The 26,124-nt window shown below is 40.7% G+C and overlaps 1 protein-coding gene across 10 annotated transcripts in view; it reads left to right on the top strand.

Annotated features, from left to right (window-relative positions):
- MGA (MAX dimerization protein MGA) overlaps window positions 1-26,124 on the top strand; it is an 83,618-nt gene that overhangs the window by 41,095 nt on the left and 16,399 nt on the right. For 7 of the 10 annotated variants that reach the window (XM_090033371.1, XM_090033369.1, XM_090033368.1 and 4 more), the window contains 13 exons: window positions 3,170-3,298; window positions 3,868-3,966; window positions 5,359-6,005; window positions 6,955-7,312; window positions 8,364-8,587; window positions 9,462-9,608; window positions 9,970-10,051; window positions 11,489-12,009; window positions 14,166-14,463; window positions 16,246-16,899; window positions 17,747-18,043; window positions 19,450-21,158; window positions 25,077-25,157. In XM_090033371.1, the coding sequence (XP_089889497.1) occupies window positions 3,170-3,298; window positions 3,868-3,966; window positions 5,359-6,005; window positions 6,955-7,312; window positions 8,364-8,587; window positions 9,462-9,608; window positions 9,970-10,051; window positions 11,489-12,009; window positions 14,166-14,463; window positions 16,246-16,899; window positions 17,747-18,043; window positions 19,450-21,158; window positions 25,077-25,157 (5,246 nt within the window). The remainder of the gene's footprint in view (window positions 1-3,169; window positions 3,299-3,867; window positions 3,967-5,358; window positions 6,006-6,954; window positions 7,313-8,363; window positions 8,588-9,461; window positions 9,609-9,969; window positions 10,052-11,488; window positions 12,010-14,165; window positions 14,464-16,245; window positions 16,900-17,746; window positions 18,044-19,449; window positions 21,159-25,076; window positions 25,158-26,124) is intronic. The other 3 variants (XM_090033373.1, XM_090033376.1, XM_090033375.1) reach the window with 3 other exon arrangements.

Raw genomic sequence — 26,124 nt, 5'->3', positions numbered from 1 at the left:
AACTAATGTTAGTTTCCCGTCTACTCATACAGTCGCAATCAGTTCTTCTCTCTCTCCTTTTCCCACCTCTCCCCTCTGCTGACATTATCATCAAAGGGTTTTTGCATACCTAAGACTTAAGCATGGTCCTTTTTACAGTCTTGGATTTTTCTCCCTTTGACCATTTTTTGGAATGTTCCCTGCCTCACCTAACTCTGGAAATAAGTCTTTCCAGTGGCTAGTACTCTGCTCCAAGGAGTAAGGGAGTTCTCAAGCATTTGGTTTGAATCTTGCTATGTAATGGTCCTTAAGAATAAAGCAGCTTTAAGCCATCACCAAAATTGCATCCTCAGATGTTAATCTCAAAACTTCATCTAACCTAAAATCTACTAGTCATTATCCTGAAACTGTCCCACACCAGGAGAAGGGGAGTTGCATGAATCAGTTATTCAGAAGTAAGCTTTATTACATTGATAGGAAATTATGAAAACTCTTCATCTGTTTCTAGCTATGCCGTTAGGTTAAGATGCATCTTTATAGAGAATATTGAGGATGTAGACATACAAGCAGCTTACCAAAGGATGAACGTGGGGTGGGCCTTTGTTATGCATCAGCTGTTCCAAAGCAACTGTCAGTATATGTTTTCATCCTTTGGTAACTGGAGATGTAGCCCGTGAGAGAGTACTCCTTTTTGGTTGAGTGCCAAGATAGCATAGTTGTTTCCACTTCCCATAGGGTAAGTACATACACATAGGTAGTTACTGGTAGAGCAGCTGCTGTGTGGTAAAGCCCTTCTCCCCTTTTTACCCTGCAGTAAATTAGTTTGTATGTCCATACATTGTGTTTTCCATTTTTAGGATATCTCCCCACATTAGCTAGCTGGTTGGTGTACCTGAATTATTCAGTATTAAACCACAGAGCACCAGAGCAAGCCTAATATTCGTTACCTGGAAAGTGTCCATGTTGGAAACTGCGGCACAGCAAAGTGAATTAACCCCATTGACCTTTATTCAGTGTTTAGTATTGCTAGGTCCGCTGCTGAATCCAGGAAAGTGCTTCTTCAGTTAATGTTGAACTAATGCAGCTGGAATTCCCTCATACTGAACATTTCTTGCCAGTCATCTGTGGTGAGGTGCACATTTGAAAAAAACTTGAAGATAGGTTTCAGTTAGTAAGGTGCAATACTACCCTGCCTTCTGCTTGAGGAAAGTTTGCTTGATTTTTTTTTTTTCAGCTATCAACATAGGTCTTTGTAATTGCACTTTATTCCACCTTTTTTGGAGTCTGTAGCTGTCGTAGGTTTCTGATTGTGAGGGAATTGAGAGATGGTCACAGCTATTCTAGGTTTGCCTAGAAACATGAGAAGTAGAGGCACATGTGTGGCCCTGAAAAACTTCTGTTCAAGTGTTCCATTCTGTGTGCATGAAGTACATGCTCATCTACAGTGGGTCAACACTGACCGCTGTTTCTCAGAGGCCACTTCATATGGGCATAACTTTAGTCTTTGTAACACCTTTAATTTCTAAAATACATACAGATTTTCAGGCTTAAACTTGGAAGCACATGAATAGTGCACCATACAGTACAGACTTTCTAAGAAAGATGTTTCCTTTGTTTGCTCATCCAGAGGGAGCTCTGTTCTCTTGTGAAGTGGGATTTATTTTATACATGTTGTTCTCTGTAGTTTTATATATAGAGAGAGATATTATATATTTTTTAATTTTGACATGAAATTGCATGCTCTTCTGGACTGAGATGATAGTTCTTTGCTTGTTTAATTTGGAACTTCTCACAAGAAAAAATCCACAGTACAATTTAATATGCATATATTCCAATATAAAGTGTCATGCACAAATGTCAGGTCACTTTAATTATCTAAATCTAGAACTATTCCAGGGTACACCTCATAAGTCATGAGAGGTATTTAGCTATTTTAGCTTGAAGTCGGGCAGAAGCATCTGACAAAGGCTGCTTCCTACAGAAGCTCATGCCTCTGAGCTAGTTAGTTTCTAAGGTGCTAACCTGCCCTACATTCTGCCTGTACATATTATGGTAATTTTTCCCCTCCACGCTCCCAAGTTGCTTTCATTTGTTTACAGTTCAGTGAAAGTATATGGAATACTTTTTATTTTATTGCCCAACATTATATCTGGTAAGGGAAGATTCTTGGAGGAAGAGCACATGGGGAAGTGGAAAGGCAGCAGAGACTAGAAATTCCTCTTTGCCAGCAACTTGCTTTGTTCCTCTGTATAATTAACTCCTTTAAATTTCTTTTGCTGTTTAACTACTACAAAAATAAAATTAACGTGTGTTTCTCATATTGGAGGTATCTGTAATGCTTTACCATGGAATGAGCAAGCCAGCAGTAAGACACTGATAGTGCAGTGACTGTAAATGTATTAGCCATAATAACAAATTGTCTTACGTTTTTACAGTACTTCTCATAAAAAGTGCATTAGAATGTATGCATATATATACCTCCCACTGTCACTGTTTACACAAGTGTGCGGTGGTGCATAGCAGTGGATCTTGGAACACTATACTGTCCAGCAGGAAAATTACCAATATCTTACATGCACCCTTGGTTATTGGCACCTGTCAGTTTTTAAGATGAGGAATGTTGGCCAGAAAAAGAGATGCTAATTCTTTTGTCTTTTTAAATGCCTTGGGAACTTTTAAGTTCTGTTGGGCACAGCTAATAGAAGTTGCTTCCATCTGTTTCTCTTTTCGTTTAATCCTAAACAGTTTACTTTTTAATAGTGTAGCCATGCTTTTGGATATGCAGCATCCAGACTGTAAATGAGTTGAAGTCTGGGAAACCTGAAACCACTGAGCAGTGGTGTAACTAAGGAGGTTGAGCAGGGTACCAACCCTGAATGCCTCCCTGGATGCAGGGGAAAAAAGGGGGAGAGTGGTATACAAAAATAATGGCTGCTGTCAAGCCAGAGCCAGTGATCTGGCAGGTGCTGTTGCACCACAGCCGCCACCGCAGCACAAACTACGCGTCTGTTCCTGGTCCTGTCTCTTCTATTTCTAAATCCAGTAAAACCTAGAATGAATGTGGGCTATTCAAATCTGCAACTTTTTTATTACTTAAAGGCAGTGAATCTCTTAAATTTCTTAACTTGAACTAACACCTGGTTTAGGTGGCTGTATAGATATTTTTTTCACTGCTATTTGTTTCGTGCAGTGGGACTGAAGTTGAACTCTGTGGACCCAACACTGAGCATTGACCTAAAATACTTGGGTGTGCAGCTGCCACTCTCCTATTCAAATTACTCTTTGTGGAACTACCCAGGAGCCAATCCAAGTTCTCCAGGTGGGTAATGTATGATTTTTAAATTGTATTACTGAGAGTTGAAATGATGGAGGGGAACTGTATATCTATGGTAAAAATTTTAAAATCAGGTTGGATGTCAGTTGTTAGTTGGGGCAAGGTTCTCGTTTTTAATCGTAAGAGGGACATAAATTAAAACTGCTAATTTAAGGTTCCAAAGCTTCAACCCCAGGTACACATCCCACAAGTATGAATATGCAGAATCCAGCTTTTTTTATTTGAAGATGTGTCATTGCAAGTAAGTAACTTTTCAAGAAAAGTTCCCTCCTTTTCAAGCCTGGTGGATATTGACAGCATTTTATAAATGCTGGACATCAGTTGCTATGGTTCCCCTGCTTTTATCTGCAGCTGGTTAGGATGTTAGGTCTATGTTGTGTTAGGGTTGAGGATAGTCTTATGTAGTTTAAATTATGGTTGTATGACATGACTGGGATAGGGATGATCCTGCCTCACGCAGGAGGTTGGACTAAATGACTTCTGAAGTCCCTTCCAGGCCTACTTCTCTATGACTTCTTTGACTTCTGTAAGTTGTGGCTGGCTTTCTTTTCCAGATGGTGCGTTTCCCTTTGTTTCCAGGACAGGGAAGACAAATGATTTCACCAAGATCAAGGGTTGGCGAGGGAAGTTTCATGGTGCTTCTAGAAATGAAGGTAAGGGATAGATTAGTGTGTAGATCTGTAGTAATCATGACTCTCTTTGTGTCCTAATCAAATAATTTGTATTTTAACTGATTTATCTTAATTTTTAGTGGAAATTTTTGGAAAAGAAACTGTTGTGTTCAGAGAATTCACTATTTTGTAACGATATCACTGGTACATCCGTAACACATTTGGATCGTACTGCCGTGGTCTGGAGAATTAGCTTTCCAATGTAGAGTAAATCACTTGGTGATAGGATAAAAAAGTATATAATTTTTTATGTGAATGATTGAGGCAGGCTAAAACCAATAGTATGATAGGCTTGTTGTTGATCAGTTTTAAGTTCTGAATAAATAGCTTGAAAGAGAGGAAGCCCTTACCTGAACAATACCTCAGGTTATACTTTGAGGGAACAATTTGCAATTCTTTTCTGGATTGTTCTTTTGCAACCTTAGTAGAGAGACTTCATAAACTGGGAACCCTGACAGTTTGGCTGACAAATAATCATATTTGGAAACCTGCTAGAAACCACTGAATTTGTATCAATTTGTAATGGATTGGAACTACCACCCATCATCTTGAGTGTAAACATGTAGCTTGACGAGACTGCATATCAGTGTGTGGTACTCCAGATAGCTTGTCTTAGCTATCTTCTCAGGGTGCGATGTAACATTTTATATGCCAGGGTCTGAAGCTTCCAAAAACCACACGCATTCATATCAGAGAGTCCACTGATTGCTAGCTGCATTGTAGGACTCATTAGGCCTTATTTCTTACGCATGTTAGACTATGATTATCCATTTCATACCCTAAGGTTGTATATAAATTTTAGAACAGGAATAAAGGAATATGACCCTGAGGCCCCAGGCAGATTTTATGCTTAAAATGTGGTTGACTGGTTAACACAGTCATTCAGTTAATGGTGTGATAAAACTGGGATTAAGCCACCAAGTTATTACACAAAATGTGTATAATAATTTTGTGGCTGGTTCCCATCATGCCTTAAATTTAAATGTATGACCAGTGCTCCTAACTTCAGGAGGGTTCCTATGTGTTTCCTTGGTTGGGAGCCCCAATCACACTGTGCTCCAAGCTGGAGAAACACATGGGAGCCAAGCTCACTACTTGCCAGTGCAGGGATAGTCCTGGGATCATGATTCTGGGGTCTATCTCCACTTTCAGTGTGACCTGGTTGAGATCTCATCCTTGATCCCACGGTCATGTTTCCTGCTGTGCATATGTGGCATGGTAAGAGATTCGATTTGTTGGGATTGCATGTCAGATCTGATTGTGCCTTTAATTTGATATCTGTTAGCAGCCTAATCTACTTTATTTATTAGGAAAATTGGTGATTTACTTTCTTTGGAATTATGTCATATGTATTTGAATTCTGTATTAATACAGGTAGTAGCTCAGAGGGCTCTTTGAAGAACCGCTCCGCATTTTATAGTGACAAACTGGATGAATACCTGGAAAACGAAGGGAAGCTGATGGAAACAAGCCTGGGATTCTCTCCTAGTGCTCCCACCTCTCCTGTGGTTTATCAGCTTCCAACAAAGAGCACTAGCTATGTACGAACTCTGGACAGTGTTCTAAAGAAGCAATCCAACATAACTCCATCAACATCTTACACTTTCAAGCCTTTATCAGTGTCTTCTACTTCTAGGAGGACAAAGACTCAGAATAAACAGGCTGCTTCAAACAGCCGCTCAAAACCATCTTACAAACCTATACTGCCTTCACCTGTTGTTGTGAAGCAAAAACATGGCTTTTCAGGGTCAGGTGAGAGAGTCACTAAGTCTGCAGCAAGTAGCAGTGCTGCTAATCAAGGAGATAATTTTATGGTGCCAGCTCTAGATGAAAACATGTTGCCAAAGCAGATTAGTCTGCGTCAGGCACAGCAGCAGCAGGCTGCTCGTCTACCAGGTTTGTCCAAATCTCAAGTGAAGCTGATGGACTTGGAGGACTGTGCACTTTGGGATGGAAAACCGCGGACCTATATCACAGAAGAACGAGCGGACATATCTCTGGCGACTCTGCTCACTGCTCAGGTAAGCTGCTCTCATTCTTTCCGTTACTTCCATTATACTAGCTTGTTCTGTCCCCTGATGCTTAAAGTTAAATAGTAAGGTTTTGGTGCTAGTAACTTCCTGGGTAAGCAGTAGCTTTTTTATAGCATTTACGTTCTTTAGTTCAACTTTTCTTGGCCTCTTTTTAGAGAATATTCTCATTCTGTCCTTGGAGGCAGTGTAATTTGAGACTGATTTTAAATTCACTCATTCAGACTGTATAGAAAAAGTTTGTCACTTCAGGAAAAAAGGATTCACAGGGAAAGCTTACAGGTCTTGGTACACCCTACTGTGACTTTCAGATTCTCCTCTTGGCCTAATCATGTGGGGTATGATTAAAATGAGACCTATAATTAAAATTAGAAATTGTTTTAATTAATTTAAATTAAAATAATATTATTTTAATAGTTACATTGGAAAGTGTCAGGAATACATACCATTTTTTTTAAAATCAGGGTTTCCTAATGTACCCTTATGTCTGCTGAAGGAAATTCTAACCTGTAATAGACTGTTATAATATTTTAGCCATCCTTGGAGGTACAGAACCCATAATGGCATTGGATGTGTATCCATGACACTGTTACAATATGTCCTCTTCAATGTGGTTGAAGTCAACTTTTCTGCTTTGGTTGAATGAATGATGAGTTTTGCTTTAGTTCAGTCAAGTGAAAATAAGCCCTGATCTTGTCATTTCCTTGATATAGCATTAAGTAGGAACTTGAGTTATTCTGCATCTTGTGTCTTGCATATAGTATTGGGTACTGTCAACAGACTTTTAATGCAGCTATTCTCTGTTCTGTCATTCTAGATAAACTGCAAACAGTCTATCATGTGGTTGTATGATTGGTCTAAATAAATTTTATGTAAGCAGATTTGGTGTGCATACATCTGTTTGTCTCATTAACATTTCAAATGTATTTTTAACCTTTAGGCTTCTCTTAAAAATAAACCTATCCACAAAATAATCAGAAGGCGAGCCCCTCCTTGCAACAATGATTTCTGCCGTCTGGGTTGCATCTGTGCTAGTCTTGCCCTGGAGAAGCGACAGCCTACCCATTGCCGCAGGCCAGACTGCATGTTTGGCTGCATATGTTTGAAAAGAAAAGTGTTGCTGATAAAAGGTGGTTCCAAGCACAAGAGAATCTTGAAGAGGGCCGTGCGTGGAAGCCTTGTCTTCTATGGAACACCAGGGGAAGAGCATCAAGAAGAAGAGGAGGTGGAAGGGGAGCATGATGGGGAAGATGAGCTGAAACAGAAAGACAGGAAGAAGAGAAAGAAAGTGGAATACAGTGAGTATTACTAGGGAAAGAGTGATTGCGTAAAGTTGTACCAACTCTGTGCGTGTTTGCAGGGGATTTTTATTCTGTATTAGTATTAAATGGATTGAGTCCAAATACTACAGTGAGTTTCAGTAACCTTATGCAACTTTCACCTACCTTGATACCAACCAGAAATAAGTTCTACTTTTGACTATGTTGATCTTAGAAATCTGTTGGTCTTTTTTTTATGGTCAATTTTTTGTTGGCTTTTTTGTCTGTTTGAAATGTAATAGAGCAAGGCATTATTCAAAGCACTTGAAGAAAGTCATTCACTTGCCTACTTTACCTGTTGAAAGACCCAGGTTGTGAGGTCATGACATACTGATTTGTCACTACTGAAATCAGTACTTACTTGCTGTCCTGTTTACTTTGTTCCATATGCCTACATCCTTCCCCTGAATAATTGAACATTGGCAGCCATATATTCAACTGATTTAGGTTTGTGTAGTTCCATTCAGATCAGTAGTTCTGTGCTGGTATTCACACTAGCTGATGATCTGGCCCCTAAGGTATACTCAGTAAAATAGATCAAGAAATCGGCTGTTCCTTAAACACTAAAAAATGGAATGAAAGTGATGCAACTTAATTTTGTTCTTGCTCTTAAAACTTGATGGCAGTGTTGTGTAAAGTCCCACTTAACTTAGTTTATGGAACACCTTTTGATTCTCCAACTTCAAAGTAATGTAATAAAGTCTTAGACATCTAAGTTGTGTTACACAGCACCAAGGAAAATTATACAATGTGTAGAACTTTATTTTTTTCTGTCGTGTTTTTACTTTGTTTCACCTTTTAGATGGTGATAGCAGTCTCCTGCTTTTACCCTTTGGTAAATAAAGATGTAGTTGAACATAACTCTTACTTTTGTCCTTCTTCTAGTTGGTGTGAACAAGCCACAGTCACTCTAGCTAGGCAAGAGTGAGCTCTGAAAAACAACCAGTGTGAACTCATAGCTGGAAAATTGAATTAGACTCTTCATTTAAAAACATGCTGTTTTTCAAACATGTTTTCTTTCTTTGTTCAGCTATTTGTGATACAGAACCAGAGCAGCCTGTTAGGAACTGCCCACTGTGGGTAAAAGTTGAAGGTGAGGTAGATCCAGAACCTATTTACATCCCAACACCATCTGTCATTGAACCAGCAAAACCTATGGTGCTGCCTAACCCAGAAGTTTTGCCCTGCAGTCGAAGCAGATCTTCCAGTACGGTCAAACCAGGACGAGTGTACACTCCCAAACCCAACCCAGTGGTAAGAAAGGAAAATGTTCTACCTTCAAAGTAAATGAGCAAAACTTTTCTTTTATAAATGGAACAAAAACCATTTCTTCTCAAACTGCAAACAGCAATACTTGGTATTTGAAATGGATCATGTGATATTTAGGTCCATAAAGAGTTGCTTTTGCACACAAAATTTTCATATGGTGAGGTTATTTAAACCATTTTTTTTTCAGTTCTAAAATTGGTAGTTCTGTGCTGGTTCAGTTCAGTATTGAGGCTAATTCAGCAGTGGAAAGATAGATGGAAAGGGCTGCATGTGTTTGTTTTTTCATTTTAAACCTTGTGTATAAAATCACATTTTGTAAAATAAAAAGAATGCTGGTCACATAAATATCGAAGCCATCTGCGAGCTACTTAATGTAGTTCATGTAATTAATGACTTGCGAAACTAGGATATAACTTTTAATTTGGGGTTTTGGGGGGTTTTTTCCCTAGCCTGTCAGAAAAAAAATTTGCTTTTTAGTGGTCAAAAAAGCCTGTCTTGTGGTTTTTATCTATGAAATGGAGAAAAGTTAAACATTCTACAGATACACAGGTGGACAAGCTTTTTCAGCTGTGATCAGAATTCAGCAGGTTTTATTAAAGCAGAATGCTTTGCATCACTTACTTGGCCAAGCTGAATAACTGATGGCATTTACATTTTTCATTCAGACGAAAACCTAATTCAGAAGCAAAACTTAAGCTGTGGTATGGTACTAGGAAGGCAAGTTGGCTTTTAAAAGGAGAAGCTCTCTTTGGCATTTTCAGTGAGACATGGAAGTTGAGGAGTATACTCTTAGAATGTGCAGTTTTGCAGCTCTGATGTTTGTCTTAAATGAAGTGGTTCCCTTCTTTTTGGCTTGTAGATTCGAGAGGAGGACAAGGATCCTGTCTACTTGTACTTTGAGAGTATGATGACTTGTGCTCGGGTCCGAGCATATGAACACAAGGTGGAGGAGAAAAAACAACAGAAGAACCAGAATATCAGTAATTTGAAGAACTGTAGCGTAAAGGTTGGTGTCTGCAAACAACCCTGCCTCCTCATTTCATGTTAACATGTAGGATAATGTTTTTCTGAAGTATGTGTGGTCTCAAAGACCCAACTTATTTGTATAGGTAGCACTTGCATTCCTAAGTCACTTAAATATTTTTTTGAATTTTTGTTTCTGAAGTACCAGTAAGAATTTTTCTGTCTTTCTGCAGCCAGATGTGAAATTATGTTATGCTTTAAATATCCATTAATAGAGTAATCCTGAGATTAGAACTGAAATGTTGGAAACTAAATTTATGTTAATGAAGAAACATATTGTTAATGATGAAGAAAATGTCTAATTTTAAAATCTGAATTTTCCTTCCTCCCACCCCAAATCCTAGGAAAGCTTAGGAAATGATTCTGAGCATCAGTCTCCTAAAAGAGAAACTTGTGAAATGGAGAAAGATACTGATAAGTCAGAAGGTAAGATTCAAGTCTTGAGTTTTAACCGTCTGTTGCATATACAATTCTGGTTTAAAAAACCCTTGTAGATATTGATGAAACAGAAGGCTGCTTTGCAGGGTGAGTCAAAGGAGGTGATATGCCTAGAACTTTTCTAAGGCCATCTGAAATCCACTTTATCTGGTATGGTACGTTTACAAGGGATGCCAGGGTACTTCAGCTGTAATGTTCAACACTTCACCTCTTAATAAAATAATCTTATACTGTGTTTGCTGTCTTCTGACTTGCCAAGCAGCATGACATGTATCATGGAACATGAAACAGGTTAAGTATCTACTTCAGACTGAGTGCTGCTCTAAAATTAAAATGGCAGTTTATTATAGTGGCATGCTTAGCATCCTAAGACTTTTTTGAACACACATCTGTTGTGCAGCAGTGACAATGGGACACATGTAGGGTTTTTTAAATTACACTCCCAGATACCAAGCTATACTGTCAGGCTGGTGAGATCCCTTACAATACTCCAACTAGAGTTATGGGTACCCTGTATCTGCATATTTGGAGCTATTTCACAGCAACCTCTTAGTTCAGATTGAAAGGTTAAATAAACTAAGCTTTCTTGGTGTACTGTATTTATTGCATTTTTGTTTTTCAAGTTCATAAAGAATTAGATTAAATAGATACCTGGTATAGTATATTGTATTCATGTGTTATCATTCAACCCAAAGTGTCCCAAAGGGTGCAATGAACTAGAGGGACCATGTCATTTACCATGAAAATAGAGCTACCTTTGAAGTGAAATGTGGCATCTTTTTACAGCATTAATCTACATATAAGGATGACATGTGAAAAATAATATATCCGGTTGAAAATTATGTTGAGATTGGATAGGCCAGAAATAATTACCAGAATTAAAACTCGGCCAGGACACGGGGCTCAACATCCATAAAGTTTGCAAAGAGTGCCATTGGATCTCTAATGACAACAGAAGATTAAAGACTGCTGAAGCCAGCACCATTAGCAGTACTTTGCCCCCTAAAGCCATTATGGGACATAAGTTCTTTTTTGACTATAAGGGAAAAGTGCTACCTGTTGAATCACCACTTCCTGCTGCATGTTGGTGTTTGCCTGGAGGTCTTGCATCCATGTTGTACTGAAGCAACCCAGCTTTGTTGTGGAACATGATGGGATTGTAATAAAAGGTGGTATGGCTGCAAGGGATAAACCATAAGAACTTTGTCATTGTTAGTTTTGTACTGACGGTGTGTCTGTACTGTTTGTTTGGGGTTTGGGTTTTTTTGTATCACTGCAGGGAGGGAGTGGTGCTCTGAGCGGTGTTTTGACTTCAGTTTCCCTGCTGCTAACACAAGGGTGGAGGTGGGGAGAATAAAACTATGTTGAATGTCCTGGTGATAAAATGCCATAGTATTGCAGAAACCTGTTTCAATTCTTTCTCAGAGAAAAGCTGGTGGTCTTCCTGTAGTGAGGGGGAATCCTCCTCCACCTCCTATGTTCATCAGACCACTCCAGGTGGGCCAACCAAACTTATCGAGATTATCTCTGACTGCAACTGGGAGGAGGATCGCAATAAGATATTGAGCATCCTATCACAGCATATCAACAATAACATGCCACAGTCAATCAAAGTGGGTAGCTTCATTATTGAGTTGGCTTCAGAACACAAATCCCACGATGAGAAGAGTCCTCCCAGCTACTCCTCCAAAGTGAAAATCTCAATGCCATCCTACCAGGACAAGGGAGAGATGCCCGAGACACCTGTCTTGGAGACTCCTGATAGTGAAGTGTCATCATGCAAAAAAACAGAGAATCTAAAGTTCTTGCAGGCAGACACCTTGGACAAACAACAAGAGAAGTTGCATGGGGGCAAAGGTTTGCCTTTTTATACAGGGCTTTCTCCTGCAGGAAAGCTGGTCGCCTACAAACGCAAAGCTAATATGAGCCCCTCAGGCTTGATTCAGGTGGGTCCGTCTGCCTTTACTGTGGAGAGTAGATTCCATTTCCTCTGAGGTTCCTGAATTCCTTCAAGGAGCAAAAACAGAAAATATTAAATGTGACTATCTGTCACATGCATTCTTGGTATCGGGGAGGTTGCTAGTTAAGAGTCAATAAATAGTAGAAAGTCTGGTATGGTGATTAGAAATCTGAAACACAGTAGTTTTAGAAAGTCCTGTTGGTGTGTTTGGGATTAAGTTATTGTGGGGAGGGGGCCAAATTTTTATTAAAGTCTTTCTCACGCTCTGGAAGACTTGTCAGAGATGAACTTGGTTCTCTTGTTACTTGATGGCTGCCAAGGACCACAGGAGAAACCAGCTTAGAGGAAGATGTATACTGGGGCAGATCTTTTAAAAGAGATTATGTAGAAATTAACCTTTTTTTTTTAAATGCCTTATCATTAATACATACTATCAGTTTGTCTGTTCATCGCTTTCAGATCAGGTATTTGATCTTAAGATTTCATAAACCTAAACTTGAAATCCCTCTATTCCATGGAAACTGATATTATAAATTCAGTATTATGAATTAGCTGTAGGATGCGGATTCCCTCTGCTAATTGTAGAAAGTAGTTGTGTGGGGTGAAGCCCCTTAATAAATAGATACATATTTGATACAGAAAGCTGTGAGAACATTTTTAGAACAAGCTAATCGGGGCAGGGCTGGGATGAGAGGAAGGTGAGAACTTCAGGAGACTTAAAAATACAGTGCCAGACAAAGGAGAAACTGGACAAAAATATCTAGTTTCACTGATGACCAAAAATATTGGTCATCAGTGAAAGCTGTTTAGGCCAGGCTTTTCAAATGTGGCAAGCGATCTTTGGTGCCTCAGGTTTGGGGACCCACTCTGATACCTGATTTTTTTTTTAAGAGGATAAGTACTCTGTTTATTCTGCAAATCAGTGCCCTTTTAAGGTGCCTCAGGTTGTGCACCCAAGATTTCCAGTCATTTATTTAAAATATTAACTTAAGTAGGGTTTGTTCAAACTTTATCCTGGAACTGTAGAGGTTGATGTTGTATGAAAGTAATCAGTAAAACTTAGCAGATTTGAAGTTTGACAGAATCCATTGACCACAAGCATTTAGCATAACCTTCTTCAAAACATTTTACTCCTTCTCTTTTTCAGGCAGCTGTTGTTATAATCCATTCTTTTAATCCTATGCATACAGAGTACAAGCTAATTCCCATGGCATGGCACCTGTAGCTAGAGGTCTTCTCAGCTCAAGGAAGCAGCTGGCTGATGTTTGCAGGGCTGGCTGGTTCTTTCACACACCGATTGCAGTGGGGGCACCCATGCCTCTGGATGAGGGGTCCAGTGGCCTTGCCCCCCATTGCTGATTGGCTGAGGGCTACATGACAACCCTCACAACCAGTCAACGGTGGGGGGAGGGGGTGGCATCCATCTTGGAGTCCCCTTTGCACCAGCAGCCCCTCTTCTTGGTGGGCTGTGTGGCAGGGCCACAGCACCGTCAGGATGGCTGGCTCCCTCTGCGGAGCCAGCATTTTATTTTCAGTAAGTTGTTTTTTGCTTTGTTTGTTTTTGCGAGCAATGCTGGATTTTGCAGTTTCAGTAGGTCCCTTCCCTATAACTGTATCAGGTGATACTAGGGATGATAAGGGATAACGTTATGAAGATGAATTGGTGGTTATCTCTCTAAAAGACTTGTCCCATCGTGCATGACAACAGGTATTCTTTCTTCTGTGGCTCTTGACAGCCACCAAAAGTAATAGGATTTAAAAAGTGAATATATTCCAAACTTCCTTTGCCATCAAGTTTGAAAAATCCTCTATAGAGAAGTCTGCAGCAAAAGCCAGAGTTAAGGGATGACATGTTGAGCGAAGTTAGCACTTCCTTTTCTATCTCCTGGTGCCCCCCTGGACTCCAAGGCCTTTGGTGAATGTCCTGTCTCCTAGAGTCTGAATGACATCTAAAGTCTGGGTAATATGTGAAAAAATTGCTTGGAATTATCCTAAGCAGAAAGCAAATGAGCCCTTCCCATTCTGAATAACAAGGTTACACTCAGAAGCACTTTTGAAGATCCCAGGGAATGAAACACCTTGTCCAAAGGTGGTGAATTTAGCAACTTTTTTCACAGAATTTCCCTTTTCCACTTTTTTCAGGTTAATGGTAAAAGTTACCCTCAGGCCAAACTGCTTTTGGGACAGATGGGGGCATTGCATCCAGCCAATCGGCTAGCTGCTTATATCACAGGCAGGCTGCGACCCACAGTACTTGATATCTCAACTCTCAGTACTGTGATCTCCAAGGTAGCATCCAATGCTAAGGCAGCTGCTTCCAGGACACCATCAGTCCAGGTGCCCACAACATCAGCTCCCAAAACTACATCCTCCACCAGCACTACTTCAACCCCCACTGTGACGACTCTGAAAGCTCATGTCCCAGCACAGAGACAGATAGGTAGGTTGGAACTTACTTGCTATATTTTTAAATTGCCTGACACTAAAATGCAGAGTTGAGTGTACAGCATTGCTGTTGATTTCTCTCCAACAGTGCATGCTGCGTTTGGCTCTCGGAGTTGGCTACCTAAACTGCCTCTGCAATAAATAACCTCTTTACCTAAAACATGCAGCTTTATTTTAGGTTAGTATTTTGTTTTACAAATGTTTGAAACGATACCCTAGTATATTGATTAAAAAAAAAAAAAAAAAAAAGAAATAGTAGAGACAAAAAGTGGATGGAAAAGTACTGGTTCGGTGTTATGCTTGGGCTTTTGTTCTTACTGGGATTTTTTTCTGATTGTGAACCTTTAATATTGTTTGTCATCAGCCTTTATGGTGAGAACTTCTCAAACCAAAGAGTTGAAAGAAATGGGATGAATCTAGTTTGTGGTTCTTTGAAGCATTGCTATTTTTCTACTGTTGGCATTACGTTTGAACCTCTGGTGTCACGTAACTGGGAGGTATAAAAGAACAAAGAAGCATAAAGAGAAACCATGGAAATCCGATTTAAGAAAATTACAGAAGTGCAGCCATACCACCTCAGCCTGTAATCTCATTGGGTTTCACAAGCTGAGCAGAGTTGTGAGTAGTTGGATGGGAGACCTTCCAAAGTAAACAGCGAGTGCTAAAAGAAGTGTTGTGATGCTCATTCATCTGAATTGGTAATCAAATGGTTGCCCCAGCATGGCATGAGCAAACTGCTTATTAGAAGTGCTATCTTTTGGATATGAAAAACAAAGAGGCCCAACCACGTGGTTATTAAAGATTCCAAGAAACTCTTTTGCAAGAGAAGGGGATGTCAACCTGTGTCCTGGCAAAATTCTGATATTTTTGGTTAATGTTCTTTCTTATCTAAATTTTCTCTACAGTATAAACAGGAGATATTGTTTTCCTTTTCTTGTAATTAACATTTGTACTGTATATCTGTGCAACATTAAAGAGATGGCTGTATTTTTTTTTGATGGGTGAAGTAATTTGTGCATATCTAATTTTGCAAAATGTTTTGACATGCTGAAGTAAAGAATGGTGGGTATGTGTGCATGTGCACATGTACATCAGTAAGTAATTAAGATGTTACCACTGAGTTTGCCTAATAGTAATGCCCGCGCACTGTTTTCCTGCATATCCAGGTTTTATTCTCCAGTTTATAGGGTCTGGAGTGCTATGGAATCAGTGTTCTGATCTGTGAAGAGTGGAATATATGTGGAAGAAGCTTCTCAAAAGTGACGCATTCCAGTTGGTTAAAAATGATCCCATTTGCCCTCAACTGTAGGCAGGTGATTGCAGTTTGAAGGGACTACGCTGGACCCTCTTCCAAATTAAAAACCAAACAAATAATGTCTACCTTTTTAAAAAGACTGGATGCAATAGAAAGGGGATGGAGACTGAGAAGCAGTGATAGGACAAAAATATCAAAAATAAGCTTTTATAAGATAGATTTAAAACTTAGGGAATTCCTTTTGAGTCTGCCCTACCATTTAGTTTATACTTTTGTGTCCTGAAAGTGAATTCTCTCTTAGTAGTTTCACAAATAAAGAGCAATCCCTTAAGGCTGGATTCTTTTCGTGGCCAAGATATATATACATTTTGATGTAATGCAAAGCCTGTTCAAGTTTCAGTTTATATACAAGGTGTCTTTAAGAGAACTAGGGGCTAACTTCTTGCTAAATTGCTGTTGTGGCATCTTATGGACGGCAGAGGGAGCCTGTTGCAATTTTGACCTGCAAGTTTTTATTTGCAGCTGCTCGACCCTCACCTGGTGGTGTGTTCACACAGTTTGTGATGAGTAAAGTTGGAGCTCTGCAACAGAAGATTCCTGGAGTGAGCACACCACAGCCCCTGACAGGGCCACAGAAGTTCAATATCAGGCCTACACCATTAATGGTCGTCAGTCCCGTGGTTCCCTCAAGGCCATCTCCGGTATACTGCACACTCTCTTCTGGGGTCACTGCAGCTACCACCACCACCTCTCCAGTTACATTAGAAAGTGTTACCACTGTGGCACCATCTACTGTGGCAACAACTACTGTGACCACAACTGGCCGTACAGGAGCTAATGAATCTACCTACTCTCCTCCCGGCATTGCCATTACAGGTGCTCCTGAAACATCTGGAACCAACTCCTGTACTACTGCCTCACCCAGCACACCTACTGCCACTGTGAACATAGCAAAAACAACTGAGATGGCTACACCAGTAGCAACGGTATCATTTCCTAAATCTGTAGTAACGTCACCAACAGTTACTCATCCTGTTCCCACCACCTCCACTTCCACAGTTGTGATGACAACTGCAGTAGTGACATCCACGGTGACCACGCCCACTTCATCTGTTGGTTCTGTTCCTATTATACTCTCGGGGATTAATACAGGTCCTTCACTGAATCCAAGACCGGGTAAGTCTTGGGGTCTGTGGGTTGATGGTTAGTATAAAGACTTACAGTTTCTGTCTTCCTAGGTGGAATAAATCTGCAACTAACCAGTTCAGTCTGAGGGGAAAAAAAACAAAGAGCACAGTAGTGGGATATAGAGCTTCACTTGTAAGCTGGTGGTATTATAGTATTATAGGCTTATAGTGAACAAAAAATAGTTACCTGATGATTTTTCAGCAGCTAAGGTGAAATGAGCTGAGACATTACAAGATATTTTCCCAGCTAATAAATGTCCATATCACAAAACCATCACCACCACAGTTCCCACAAGCTGGTGTGGTCACTGGCAGTCTTGGCAAAAAGAATACAAAGTTGGCATGGAAATAATTAAATGTTATTCCTAGGATTAGATTTTTGTGGGTGTTATCTTTTTATATTAAATCTCAGAAAAAGGGTACGTCATACACAGAAAGCTTGTCTGTGTCCCTCTCAACTATATATTTGTCCCAAAAAAAGAAATCATCCACAAAACCCCTTGCCTTTTGCATTTTTCCAGGGCCACCACAGTTAGAATGTCACCCCAACTGCCATTCCTAGGGTTGATATTTCTGCATCATGGTTGAATAGTGTTACTAGAACAGTGTGGAGAAAATTGTACCGTATGGATTTCATATTGTTACATGTTTTGTGGATAAACTTAATGACATTACTTACAAAGTAGTTTTGGAGGGACATTGACTTGAAGAGCTACTCTTGTCCCTGAAATTTTTGTTTGCCTACATCTGTAATAACCAATGCCTAATGACTTTCTTCTGTCAACAAGTGTTGTAACTTGCAGTCTTTTTATTATTATTGTTACATAACTTTTTAGAAGATGCTGCTCCTCTTACTACAACTGCAAATCCCCAGGGGCTGCCTTCTGGAACAGAAAAGCGTGTGGGACCTCGATTACTACTGATTCCAGTTCAAGGTGCTCCTCCTTTGCGACCCCTCCACAATGTGCAGCTTGCTCAGGGACAGAGGATGGTCTTGCAGCCTCTCAGGAGCCCTGGTGGGGTAAACCTGTTCAGACATCCTAATGGACAGATCATCCAGCTTGTCCCACTGCATCAGCTCCGAGCTGCTGGCACCCAACCCAACGTTCAGCCAGTAATGGTCCGTAATCCAGGTAAAAAGCCCAAGCTGTTCTTGACTGATTAAATGTATTTTTCAGGGGGTAAATCTTGCAGGTCTGTCTCTCTCACTTGTAAATAAGAGTTTTCTCTTAACAACATGGAAATTGAGAACAGACAGGCAGATGACAGGAAGCAGTGTCCTGCTGCTTCTCAAGAATGCTGTGTTTGTATAACATAATTTCTCCTTTTCTGCCCCCTTTTCTGTAAATGCAGCTTTGGTGGGCAAACTGAGAATCAAAATCCACCAGTCAAAGTAGGAACAGCAAGCACAAGCCCTGGTAAAATTGACTGGGGAGGGGCAGTACAGTAAAAGCTGTGTTATCTAGCATTTAAGTAACCAGAACACTGTATTAACGGGAATTTCTGGCCAGCCAGCCGGACACGGGGGCTTGAGGGGAGAAGCTTGCAAGTGGCTGGGAAAGCTCTCTGCCACTCACCACCCTGCACTGCCACTGCTCCACTTGCCCCCCATCCTCCGCTCCATGTACAGCCGCCGCCACCACCCCCCTTGCTCCATGCCTGGCCAAAAAACCCCTGCCTTCAGGAAACCGGAATTTTTGTATAACTGGCACCCCCTTATGCCACACATGCTGGATACTGTAATTGGCCAGAATGTTACTTGCATGGAAGGATAGGCCTTGGCCCCTCAAAAGATTCTGGGTAAGGGTTGAAATAGAAAAATACTGCAAGGGGGAGGTTTTTTAAAAATGCTTTGCATTTGCTGACTCCACATGCCACCAACAACAGCAAGAGAAAATTGGTGCTTACGGTGGCATCTCTCTTTTTTTTCTTTTAAAAATGTCCCTTTGGGGTCCTATAAGTGCACAAGTTACTAAGGTTGAGTAAGAAAAAAAATTAACATAACCTCTTAGTCTGGTCAATTTATTTCAACAGTATTTCATTCATTAACTTTTAAATTGAACACATTTTCATAAAAATTATATATTTTTTTTAAATTTCAAACTGAGATTGTCCATAACTTCCCTTTTATCTGTTTGGGGGGAAGGTGGAGGGTGTGGAATTCCACTTTTCTTCTCTTAACAATTGTAGGGAGGAAGGAGTTTTTCTCTACCAACAGGAAATTAAAAAATTGAACTTTTAAATTTCATTTGAAATTTCTGATTTAAAAGAAACTTCTCAGATTTTTAAAAATATTTTCATTATGTCCTTTTTTTGAGTTGTGTTTATGATTGCATTGTGTATTGATTCAAAAAAATTGTGAAAAGGAAACGTAGTACAGAAATTGTATAGCAGCGTACCACTTCTGCAGCAGCAGGTTTCTTATACCTAAGTTTATGGTCCATAATTGTCTGTTTTACTATATAGTACCATGTGCTGGAACCACAAAGAGAGATTGATTTCTGGAAATAGTAATTACTATTTAATATCTCTCACATAGGGTCTGTTGTAGGAATTCGGTTGCCTGGACCTTCTAAGCCTCTTGAGACGCCTGTATCTCCTACTCCCTCCACTCCTGTGTCTTCTGTTTCCCCTGTAGCCAGCCCAGTAGTACAGACTGTGGGGTCCAAGTCTCCACAAGCAGCTAATCTGGTCACTCAAGCATCATCCGTCCTACCACCAGTGCCCTGTTTTGTATCACAAGCAAGCACTCTGACTCTGAGGATCTCACCTCCAGCTTCCAGCACCATGGCAAGTCAAACGTGCTCTGAAACTAAAGTAACCCAAAGCTCAGGAGGTCAGCCAACTAGTGCTGCCAATCTCATACCACTTCAGTCTGGCAATTTTGCTTTACTTCAGCTCCTAGGACAGAAGTCTGTTCCAAACTCCATTCTACATCATGTGGCATCCCTTCAGGTAAAGAAGGATTCCAAGAATGTAAGCCAGAAAGAAGAGGAGTTCATTCCTACTAAGCAGCAAGAGGATGAAAAGCCAGAAGAGGTTGAAGTCATGGAATCGGAGGTCACAGTGTCAGACGGCAAACCAGAGGAAAATGAATTGTCAGTAGATCAGTTAACTAGTAGTGGGGAGTCAGCAGCTAGTATGATGTTATCTGACATAAACTCTGTTGCATCCGAAACAGCTGACAGAGAGTCAGAGATGCTGGAGGATTACTCAAATGACACTTCCACCTTCCAACATGATGTGTCTGCTGATGTGATATCATCAGACCACTCATACATCAGTGAGAAAAATAAAGTTGTCACTGAGAAGAAAGATACACCTGTAGATTCTGAAGAGGCATCAGGGGAGGTTTCAAATAATGCTGAAACTGTTTTGGAAGTATCAGAACAAACCGGTCTGATAGCAGATGAGCCTGCAAATACTACATGTCCACTGAGTTTCGGGAAGCAGGAAGAGGCTGCAGAGGCTATGGAATTAAAGAGCTGTGGGGTGGAACAAATGAACTCTGAACAGGCAGAGAGCCCAGAAGCTAATCAGGAGGAAAATGCACAATTGCGGAACAAAGGGAAGGACACTGTGGATGCTGCACAGCCACAGAGTCCACAGGAGAAGCAAGAGCATTATGCAGAGTTGGTGAGCAAAGAGGAGCAGAAGACTCAGCCTCCTGACAACCAGAAAAAACCTGAAGACAGTGCTGCACAGTCAGAGGTCAGAAAAGAATGTGCGGGATCTACAGAGGCAGAGAGTATCAGGGAAGAAGAAGGAAATAAATCTGAGATCAGTTACACAGGGGAGAAGTATACAATCTCAGGAGAGAAACATGTACAAAGTGATGAGGGCTGTAAAAGTTTGGTTATCCAAGAAAGCCATGGCACACCTAACCAAGGACAAGGCACTGCTGATTTGCAGGAAGAAGGTAAAACTGGTAAGGTCGATTCAAAACGCGTCAGTGATTTTGGGAACAAAATATCTAGTCATGCAACCACTTCCAAAAATAAAAGTAGTGCAGAGAATGATGGCAAAACTGAGAAATCTGCTAAAGATTATCTCCTAACACCAGAAGATAGAGCACAAGAACTCAAACATCACAAAAAGGGTTATATACCCACTGCTGATACTGCTCTTGATTACATGGAAGAGGAGGATGAGGATGAGGAGGATGAAAAAACTGATGATTCTGCTGATGAGATGCTGGATGGAGCTTCTGACTTCCAGAGTGAAGAGGAAGTGGATGTTGAAAAACTGGTGGGTACCTAACTGTAAACTGCAACATCTTGATTTGTGAAATATTTTTCCCCCTGAAAAACAACAAGCTAATGATGTGTCAAGATACGCAAGCCTAGAAACTCACTAAGCTGTTAATGGTCTAGGTGTTAATTACTTTGAAAGGTGTGAATACAGGTCAAAAAGTTTTTGGTTTCAGGCTAGTTAAGCAAACTCTTGACAGTACTTGGCTCTATTAACAGTATGTGTTCTGTTTGAGAGACAGGATTGTAGGCAGAGTTGTCTGTTTCACTGTTAAGGAAATGGGATACATTGACAGATTAGTGATAGAAACACAGTATGTTCCTTCCCTTTGATATTGGTTCAGACAAGTCAGGTTTTCACTTTAGAACATAACAGTTTTTAGGATCATGAAAAAGGTATTTGATCAGTTTCCATTTTCCTGCCTTCTCATGGTGACCCTTTCTCATTTCTAGAAGCAAATATGAAGGATCTTTGAACTCCCTCTGTAGTGTCTGTCTGCCTAAGTATCTTGAGCAAAATTCTTTCACAGGCTTGAATTGTGAAAGACTTTATCTGTATATCCATATTGCTGCTCCTCTAGATATAACTAGCTTTAGGTACTGTTAACAGAGAAGCTGCAGCAACACAGCTCAGCATAGGCTGAAAACCCTGCCCGAGTAAACAATCAGTTATGTGCTGAGCTTTCAATATGACTAGTAGTAGTCAAGCATATTTAATTAATGACCACTGTAGGTACTTAAGTGAAGTCCTGTCATTAGATGGCTTGCTACTTTTGTAAACCTTTAAAATGGCATGAAATAAATGCATTGCTGTCATTCATCAAACATGTTTTCATAGTTCTGAAAACCCCTAGAAAGTCTGCTGGAGATAAATTTTGTTTCTGTTTTTTTCAGGCCTAGTATTTTTTTTTATCTCTGTTGTCCTCTATGTGAATATACAGAGAAGTACTTTATGAAGGTTGTCTGTTCATTGTGCAAAGAGCGTGCAGGGGGAGTAGCATCACTCAGATTGTTAACCCACTTGAGTACCTGTTGATTCATTTTTACTGCCATTATGTGCTGGGATATGATGCTTTCATGTTAAGCTTACAGAAAAGGCTATGAATGGGGGACATGATATCTGGAGGACTGTAGGATGTGTGGCAGTGGTTTAATAGTACAGCAGAGTAGGTTTAGATTGGATATCAAGGGAAGATGAGAGAGGTTAGAAAAGTGAGGCAATGGCACAAGCTGCTTATGGGTGTTTGCAGAGTCTCCTTCATTGGAGGCTTTCAGGAAGAGGTTAAATAGCCATAGTCAGGGGTAATTTAGAAGTAGCAATGCCTGGAGCATGCTGTGAAGAGCAGTAGGTGGAAACTAAAAAGACTTCTATATGCGTTGCCCAGAGATCATGGGAAGAGCTCTGCAGTCCAAAGCAGAAATTGGAGAGGACTGCTCAGCACAGGAGAATAAAGCAGACTGTCACAATCAGCTTGGTTATTAAAGAAGGTTAAAGGATCTAGGATAAGTTTATGGAGGACATAGGATGATAGGGGAATTCTGGCTGTCTATCAGGGTGTGAATTTGTGTTCATGGTTCCCAGGTTGCAGAGTGGAGGGCATTTGGTTTTTTTATGTTTCTGAGCTTTGCTGATTGCTACAAAGGAATTTTTCCTTTTCTGTTCTGCAGAAGCCAGGGTTTTGCTCGTCTTTCATGGAAGCATTGATTGTTGGCTGCTGTCAAAGGCTGGGATTTAAGACAGGTGTACCAATGCTTCTGCTGAGACTTAAAAAACCTAAAGGTTCTGGTCAAAAGGGTTTTGCTTCTCTGCTTAGGGTCAGACTGACCACTACATTTCAGATCAGGAAGGGATTTTCAGCCAGATAAGCAAAACCCCCCCACAGCACTAGCTGTCCTCTGTAGTGGGGGCTATAGTCCTCTTCCTTGGATCTCTTGAGCATGTTTTTAACTGTTTGCTGTGGCTGGACACTGATAGTGCCTTTTTCCTGTGCTTTACCCTTAGCAAGTTGTGGCAGAGGTTGTTTTGGGTATGATGCCTGGTAGTTGGTGCAGTGGGGTTGTTCATGCAGTTTTACAGGTTAGACCAGGGATGCCAAAGATACAGCCCATAAGCATCTAGCCCCCCAGTGCTGGTTTTGGGTCTTGAGTTGATCCACATGCCATGCAGCAGGCACTGGACCAACCCTGCATGCAGGTCCCTGGGATACATGCCACACACAGCGTTCATTTCACAATGCATGCTGCATGTGGCACTCACGTAGGGCTAGTCCTGGACTCCCCTTGCATGCTGGATCCAACACTTGCTTCAGCCAGTCTGAGACTGTGCCACATGTGGTGCCCACTCCAGCTAGTCCAAAGCAGACACTGCATGCAGCACTTCTTGAAGCGTGGTTCTAGACCGACTAGAGTTGGGTTCTGGATTGGGCATGTCAGGAGGAGGAGGACTGTGCCTGCATCTCTAGCATGCCCGATCCAGTGCCTGCTTTGGGTAGTCTGAAATCTGCACTGCGCCTTTCCTGGACTAGCCAGAATGGGTGCCACAATCACTTCATGTCCCTGACTGGTTGGAGTGTGCTGCAGGTGCTAGATCTGTCATGTGTGTGCATCTTAGACCAGCTGGAGTGTGGCACAGGGCTGGATTCAGCCCCTGGGGCCAGCCCCATGCCTTTTCATGTGGCCTGTGGACTGGTTCCTAGGGGCCAAGTGAGTTTGACTCCCCTGTGTTAGACAAACATATGTCTAGGATGGTTTAGATAGGGGTGATTCTGCCTTGAGCAAAGGGTTGAACTAGAGACCTCCTGAGGTCCCTTCCAGGCCTTTTTCTCCTATGATTTGTCCATAGACCTGTAAATCCTTATATGTTGGTAAGTTCAGTGGCTCTTCAGTGTTGTTATCTAGTTTGGTTCTTTGCTCCTAGTCACATAAGCTATCTCTTTTTTTTTTTTTTCCCCTCTTCCCTGCCTCTAGTTTTAGTTCATTCTAGAAAGTTAGAGATTTTTAAGTACTCATTTGAATTGTGTATATATTGAAAGGATCTCTGCAATCAAAACTGTACTTGCTGTTTTTTACTGCAGATATACTGGTATATGAGGTGGAGCAGGAACAGGTTTTTAGTTTTAATTATTGGTTGTATTTTGGAATATAGCCTTTTTGGCTTTACTTTCCTTATTATACTCTTATGAGATCCTTTGCTGAAGTCTGGGATAGTCATTATCATTTTTTCAGGATTCATTTTCAAATAAAAATATTTTGTTTACCTTCCTGCTTTCTTCTCTTTGCAAATCACAGAAAAGTAATATCTGTTTCAAGATTACTATTTTACTTCCATATACACCATATAATTTTTCTTCAAATTTTGAAATTGTTTGGGAAATAAAATCCTGAAAAACAGTACCCAGAAAGCAGCAGTATTTAACCCAAATTGCAAAGGACATTTCTTGTCCTTTTTATAAGAAGGACTCACTTGCTTCACATTTCTACCTAAGATCTAGTATGTGTAACCAAGTTTTTATCAGTTTAACATAGAATCACAAAAGTTGTAAAATTTTTTGTTAATAGTGTTGATGGAGAAAGTCTGCCTGGGCAAGCTTAGTTTAGCATGGTATATAGAGAACTAAGCTTAAATTTAAAAAAATTACATCTCTATCTACTTCTCAAAAAAGAAAAAAAAAGGCTAAAGTGTAACCCAGTCACTAGAGAGAAGTACTTCTCAGTGGGGGGAACAAAGATAATTTTTTTCATCAAAGGCTTATGAGGGAACCAGAAAACCTGAGGCTTTAAAGATGGTGTGAATGGGGGTTGTCTTCTACTGTAGAAATAAGGAGGTCCAGAGAAAGAGGGAAAACTCCCTGAGAACTCTCCCTTTCTACAAAATCCACATCTCATTCAGTTTTCTCTTCCCTCATGACTGGCTCAGGTCTCCTTTAGCTCATCAGAGAGAAGCCCCACTGCTGTTAGACATGATGTATATTGGCTGAAGAAGAAGGAAGGAAGAACTGTGAGTATTTCCTTTCTGTTTTCCCATCCATTATCTTTAAAACAGTGATTCTCAACAAAGATGTTAAGGCACCCTCGGGTGCCTTTAGATCCTTTCAGGTGTGTCACGGGGTGCCATATAATGTTAGCACTGTTGTAAATGCATGATTCACAAGATTAAACCCAGAGATTTCAAAGGTGATACAATGTGTCAAAAACATTCAGATCTGTTGTGGCCTTTCTGAGGTCCTTGCAACAGAAACGCTGCTCTACTGTTTTTTTAGTAGTCAGAAAATAAATGAGAACTAATTTTTCTGAAGGGTGCCTGGAGTCTAAATAGGTTGATTACCAGTGCTCTAAACTGTACCTGAATGCCTCACTCCTTTCTGCAACATTGCAGCTTATGCTCCCCATGGTGACATGCTCTTCCATGGCTTTGTCCTGTCTTTGTACATAGCTTGCAAAGGTTGGATTGGCTGAGGTACTGATCTGGTTTTGATATGAAGCACAGTTCTGCCTGTGAAACTGCACTGTAGGGCTAGAGGTTCCTCTCAAGGACTTTTCTGGCCTTCAGACCCCTTGGTTCACATCTGAGTAGCTACGTGGTTCTTAGCTAGCCTTTCTACCCATACTCTGCATGCAGTAGATAGGTCGCTCTGCCAGGTGCTCCTGGTCTTCTGACTATGCATTTACTAGATTAAGCGGGTTTGCCATATTCAGGTTAGAGACTGGATGAGCCTCAAGAAACCAGGCTCCTCTATTCTTCTGTAAACAAAATATTCCACTTCGGCCTGGGCAGATGGTTGAAGTTGTCATCCTGCAGCAATCTGGCTGTACCAAGCTGTCTCTGCCCATTAATGAGGCCACAATGAAGGTTAATAGAAAGTGCTCAGTTGCCCCTAAAGGGCCATAATATTTTTATATCCACCTTCCACTTTACTCGGTGGTTGTTACTGAATAAATAAACCAAAGATATTTAGGTCCACCCT

The sequence above is a fragment of the Crocodylus siamensis genome, chromosome 2 (assembly GCF_052110815.1).
Source record: "Crocodylus siamensis isolate JL-2025a chromosome 2, ASM5211081v1, whole genome shotgun sequence".
Classification (NCBI taxonomy): domain Eukaryota; kingdom Metazoa; phylum Chordata; order Crocodylia; family Crocodylidae; genus Crocodylus; species Crocodylus siamensis.
Note: the sequence above shows the minus strand (reverse complement) of the source record. Positions and strands in the feature narration are given on the sequence as shown.